The sequence below is a fragment of the Psittacula echo genome, assembly GCF_963264785.1.
Source record: "Psittacula echo genome assembly, chromosome: 3".
Lineage (NCBI taxonomy): Eukaryota > Metazoa > Chordata > Aves > Psittaciformes > Psittacidae > Psittacula > Psittacula echo.
In genome coordinates this window covers 31,635,551-31,641,923 of record NC_137736.1, presented here as the reverse complement: position 1 = coordinate 31,641,923, position 6,373 = coordinate 31,635,551, and the positions used below count along the sequence as shown (strand labels likewise).

Below are 6,373 nucleotides of genomic sequence, written 5' to 3'. Positions count from 1 at the left end.
GAGTCACTGTCTCCAAACTAACTGATAATTAGAGGGATGGTCCTCATTAGAAGGATGGAAAGAAATAATTCACTCTTGTTAGTAAGACTACTAAATTCTGTTATCACATCACAGACTTACAACACAAACATTGTTCTCTTAGACCTAAGTTGAGTTAAAAGTATCTTAACCCTATGCTTTCCAGGCACTTGCTTTCCTTATATCAATGCTTGACTTGAAATCTCACTTGCAGAGCAGGACACATGAAGGTAAACCATCATGTTGAGCTCAGGAACTTGCCTGAAACTCAGTTAATGCACACCGCAAATCATAACAGCACTGCTCTTTCCATACCCAGAGTGTCTCACGGTGCAACCCTTTACACAATGCCACCTTGCACACCACCATCTCTTATTAGTCAGCTGTATTGGACAGTCAAGTAGTGGTCAGGGAAGAATGCTCAGCCCCCCAGAACCCCACAAAAATACCTGAAAGCCCCTCAGTCTCCCATGCTGGGGAATCGATCAACTTGCCTAAGCGCAAAATTTCATGAGAGCCAAGCCAACCGGAGCCAAGGGGCTAAAGAGGTAGGGGGGTCCCACCTCCCTAACTCTGTTGTGTTCCTGTCACTTCTGCCTCAGCACCAGGACAACAGCTCTCTAACAAGGTTTTGTGAAATACGAACTCACTCCTCTAATAGAGATAACAGGGTTTTATTGAGGAACAAAGTCAATAAATCAAAAGCAACAGCGCTGGGCGCGTGACAGTAGCCAGAGGCGTACTGATTAGCATTTGTTACAGGTTTATATACTTTCACTATTGCATTAGCCATATACATATTTGTAATTCCCACGTATAGGCGGGGAATATTATAACTAGCTCCAGGAACTTATTATCGTAAGTCTCCTCTTGGTGCCTGCATACTGCTCTCCAGTGATCATGGGCAGGGGTCTTGAGGATGAAGTAAGCAGTCTTCCTCATGTGGGCAGGAGTCTTCAAGATGAAGTAAGCAGTCTTTCTCACGGTGTACTTTTCCCCTTTGGCACAGTTGGATGCCCCAGTAATCAGAAAACTAGCTGAAAACAAGCCGTATCTGTAATTCTTCTGATAGCCGGCAAAGATTTAGAAAAGTGTGACCTTCGCACAAAATTTATTGCAAGCAAAAGAGGACGGGCAGAGGAGTACCCGAAGCTAGCAGATGCTCTGGAGGCACTGTCTCCAAACTAACTGATAACTAGAAGGATGGTGTGAAATAATTCACTCATGTTTAGTGGGGCCACTAAATCCTGTTATCTCACCACAGACTTACAACACATTGTTCTTTATCTTTGACCTAAGTTAAGCTAAAAATACTTTAACCCGATGTTTTCCAGGCACTAGCTTTCCTCATATTAAGTCTGCCCCCCTCCCCCTTTTCTTTAACCTTCACAAATTCTTTTGCTATGCAACTCCATGTTTCTGTTACTGCAAACTCATACAGTTATATCCACCTATCCATCTATGATTTGCGAAAGCCAATACATTTATGTGTTTATCACACTTTGAAAAACAGTTTTGTCCCAAATCCTAGTTGAGGAACAGTCTTGTAACTAAGCACCTGAAGAGATGCAGGCAGGCAGTGAGCAGCACTGAGGCTCAGTCAGGACCAAGCCTACCAAGTGTGCTTGCATCTTCGGCTCGAAACCAGACCGCGCCAGCTTTCTCTTAAGACCAAATACTTAAAATAAGCCCGAAACATTGGCTATTCTGCATAGTCTTTATTTATAAACAAAACCATTGCATTTGATCACATATCAGCTTTGATCCTGCAAACTCAGATTTATATATTGTTTTTATTTTTTACAAAAAATACATTTTAACAATAAAAAACATTTCCATTAGTCCACTGCTCCCCAAAGTGTAAATGTACAGTGTAAATCTGTCATTTTTAATATAGACATATGCTATATTTTGCCAACTGTCTATAAGAAATTCAACTGCAGAATCTGATGAAGCATAATAAATAATGATTAAACGGAAAACAAAAACTTTTAAAAAGTCATACAAAGTTATATTACAGCCACCTCTTCAAAAATCAAACATTCAATTTATCTGTTATAAAGTACAACAGTATTGCATTACCCTTATTGACATAGTAGAACAGCAAGCATCTTAAAACTGAAATACTGTCCCTTGAAAGAAACTGACTGAACCACAACTAAAAGGAACATAATCAAATTAAATCAGGACAGTAGCAGCACGAAAGCCGAAAACCTTGGCTTTATAAAAAAAGACTTCCTAGAAATGAGCATATTGAACACTATCTCATAATTTTTTTTTATTTTTTTTTTTTTTTTTTAAAGCAAGAACCATTTTTCTTAATTACTGTTTGGATGACAAATACCACCACTGAGTAAAAGGTGGATTTGCTGAATTTGCCACCTTTCTTCTCATTCCTGACAACTTCAAAAGAAAAGCATGCAACTGACTGAGAATACAGTCACCACTGTAACAGCAATTTCTCTTGGTACCACTTCTTCCTGCTTCCTGGGAAGTTTTTGCATGAGCACTAGGGTACACAACTGGACTTACGGACCAGCCCTGCTGCATTCTAATGGGAGCTACAGGTACAACCGAAGATCCCTGTGGCTGCGCTCAAATACAGACAAGCTCTTGGATGTAGGAAACAACATTCACATAGCAGGAGCAGGACACAAACAGGCGTGTGGTTTCCATCACTGAAACAGCTGAAATATCCTAGCCATATCCCATGGAGTCATTTATGCTGCAAAGTTATGTACAGGTAATGTTCTTTAGTGACGTCAGAAAGTCCAGAAGGGAGCTAAAGATCACCCGTGTTCAGGATAAAACCCTTACAGATTTTTTTCTTCTTTTGGTAGTAAAACACAAATATTACCCATATGGCCAAAATTTTAATCTACTAGTTACGTTTCTATCTGATTAATGCAACATACCTCAATGAAACAATACTGTAGTATACAAAAATGTTACTAGGGTTTGTTCTGAGACAAACATCAAGGAAAGTTCTTTTTTGCATTTTTATATAGTCCACAACTTAGATCATCTACTTAGATCATAGAAGAGGAAGGAATTGCAAGTATTAATACTTATATAAGATCAAAAGTCAAAATGCTTTTGCAGAAAAGTATTAAGATTCCTAATAATAAAAATATTTGCAAATTTAATTAAAAATACATTTTAAAAGCAAAATCCTTAATTAAGTACATCAGTGTTGGTCAATATTGACAGTGTTCCTTTAAGAGGAAGCAAAGACAACACCCACCCACTGCATCTGTGGGAACATCTGAACGCAAACTATATACACTTATTGAGCAAACTATGTCAAATATATAAAGAAGCAGTATATACAGTTTTGAACCTACACAAAGGTTATAATGGAAGATCAAGCAAGAGCCTGCTAAAATCTTAAGATACTAAGTACTACTGATTTCATGCATTTGTTCTACAACTTGTCCTAAAATTTCATCTACTACATCAATGTCGTAATTGACTTGCTGCAAGTCTAGATCAGGCATGATCGTAGCCAGAAGCTGTCCAACATTGACTCGAAGAGAACGTAGTTTCAGGCTGTGAAGGAATAATTAGATATGATTAGATGTAGTTTTATGTTCAAATACAGAGTACCTTTTTAAACAAAGCTGGATTAATACTCTATAGTGGAATGGGTCCATACCTGAATTTCATAAACCAACAAAAAAGCAATGCAGTTAAAGCTGCCTCAAGATAACTTCAAAATCTACCAGTTTTTCAAAGCTGAGCCTCTCTAGTTTTAATTTTGAAGGTCTATATTCCTTTAGTTTCAAACAAATACTAAAGGTGAAACTGAATTCTACCTTTCCCCAAAATAATCAGAAGTATTTCTGAATGGTTTTATTTAAGTTAGCAAAAAAGCACTGGCACAATCCTTTATTCCACAACACATTTTTATTTCTCAAAACAACGTAAAAACCCTAGTAACATTATACATTTAGAAGCACAAACTACTATCACCTATGGGAACAAGAGAAAAAAAAAGAAAGAAGGTAGCAAGTAGGAGTAGTTTGTCAAAAGGCTTTAAAAGAAAGAGGAGATAAGGTAAAGGTTACAGTACGGCTAAAACGTTATGTTTCCTCTTTCTGCTTTCTTCCCTGGATCCCCTTGTTCTGTCCTTTTCCTCACTGAATTGGTTCCAAATCACCCATCCCTTCTCTTGAGCATTCCTTTCTACCACCAGTTCTTCCATCACCTCCAGTAGCCAGTCTTATCCCAATAGGACTTGTGGTGGAAGCTACTTATAACTCCTACATATATTTACTAATTCGTTTAGGAAGTGCAAGTCAGATGCTTTAAGAAGAAAATGAAATGCTGGCAAATAAAGGGGAGATTTATTTGCTCATAATAAAAAATAGATTTAAAGGACTGTGTGGAAAATGCTCAGTCCATTCCCCCCCAACATACATTCAAAGCAGAGCTAACTCAGAACAGGTTGCTTAGGACTTTCTCGTGTTTTGAAAATGTCCAAATATGAAGATTTCACAATCTTCCTGGGCCCCTTTTTCCGGATTTGACTACCCTTGCTGTTAACACTTTTTTTCTCTCAAATATTTGAACAGGATTTCCCTTATCACATATTATGTCTGTTGCCTCTCATCCTATCACTGAGAAGAAGCTAGCTTCATCTTTTCTGTATCCCCTCATGAAGCAGCAGAAAAGAACAATAGCATTTCAAGGTAACCTACTCTGTGTAAGGCTATTTCCCTCAGCTTCCCCTTCTATATAATATGCTCCAGACCCTTACCCATCTTGGTGGTCAGTAGATACGCTCCAATATGCCAGTGCCATTCATATTTCAGGGAGCCTAAAACTGGGAATACCGTGCCCAGTTTGGTCTCACAGTGCCCAACAGTAGGGAAGAATCACTTCCCTCAAACTGCTGGCTTAACTCTTGCCAATATAGCCCAGTAGGCACTGGGATCTCCCACCACAAGAGTGCACTGCTGACTCACATTGAAGTTTTAGTTACTAGCATCACAGGCCATCTTCAAGTTGCCTTCCTATGGGCAGTCTAGCTTGTTCAGCTGCATGGGGTATTTCCAACACAGGTGCAGAACTTCACAGTTGCCTGTGTTGAATTTCCTGGAGGATTCTTTCCACCCAGTTTTCCAGTTTGTCAAGGTCCCTCAGCTGCAGCCTTACGTATCAATCGCTCCTTACAATTTGATGTCATTGTGAATTCACTGAGTTAATTTTGCTCCCTCATCTAGGCCATTAATAATCACTGGCCTTGATACTGATCCATGAGCTCAGCAGTCCAGCCAATTTTACAACTCAGCTCCTAGTTTACCTATCTAAAACCATACCTCACAAACTTTTCTACCATGATATTATGGCAGCCCACACTGAAAGCTTTGCTAAAATGAAAGTCTACAGAGGTTGTTGTCTCACTGTGAACAGCAATGAGGCTGCAAAGTCATCATATGCCCTCAGTAAATCTATGCTGGTTGTTCTAATCACCTTGACTATCATGGGGCTGCAGGTGGCTTCCAAGGTAGATTTGCTCCAGTCTTCCCAGGGGCTGAAGCTACACTGATCAGCTTGTAGATCTGCATGTCCAAAAATACAGGTGTGACAACTGCATTTTTCCAGGCATCAGGAACGTCCAACGGTCACCACCTTTTGGAGATATCATCACAAGGCCAGCTCTCCATCCACTCATCAGCTCCCTCTGGTACATCTCATCTGCTCCCATGGACTTCTGTATACTGAATTTGCTTAAATGGTCCCTTAATTCAGTCACCTTTTATTACAGGTAATAGGATTCACTCCCTAAGATTATCCCTTGGCTCAGGGACCTCAGCAAGCAGAGGGCAGACCTTACCAGTAAAAAACCAAGATAAAGAAGATGCTGATTACCTTAGTAGTTTGTGCCTCATGCACCTCATGTCCTTGGCCGCTAAGCACCTGCCCCACTGCGCAGCAGGTCCACACTGTTCTCTCATTGCTGCTACTATGCTTACAGAAGCCCTTCTGGTTGCCCTTCCCAGGCCTTGCCTTTGCTTTGAATTCCATCCTACCTGCACAGGCAGCGTACTTATATTCCTGCTGGTCTGCTCATCCATGCTTCCATCTGTTACGTGCACTTCTTTTGTGTATTTGCTATTTCTATTAATCAAGGGCTGCCAGCTCTCTTAAAAATAAGTTTAAACCCTTGCTGGTTCAAAGATACACTCTGGACACAAACTACTTCCAGAGAATTGGTCTGCAGTTAGCAGTTCTTATGGAAAAGAAAAAAGTAAGTTTCAAAACTATCCCCAAACTCTTTTCAGTACAGTAGTATTGATCAAGAAAGAAAAACAGAACATAAAAGTGAAGTTCATCTACACAGCATAAGGTA

General features: G+C 39.7%; 1 protein-coding gene across 3 annotated transcripts in view; it reads right to left on the bottom strand.

Moving 5' to 3' along the window:
• Nucleotides 1-1,721: 1,721 nt before the first annotated feature.
• MORC3 (MORC family CW-type zinc finger 3) overlaps nt 1,722-6,373 on the bottom strand; it is a 37,900-nt gene continuing 33,248 nt past the window's right edge. For all 3 annotated transcript variants that reach the window (XM_080613032.1, XM_080613033.1, XM_080613034.1), the window contains one exon: nt 1,722-3,567. In XM_080613032.1, the coding sequence (XP_080469158.1) occupies nt 3,414-3,567 (154 nt within the window). In that variant the 3' untranslated portion in view covers nt 1,722-3,413. The remainder of the gene's footprint in view (nt 3,568-6,373) is intronic.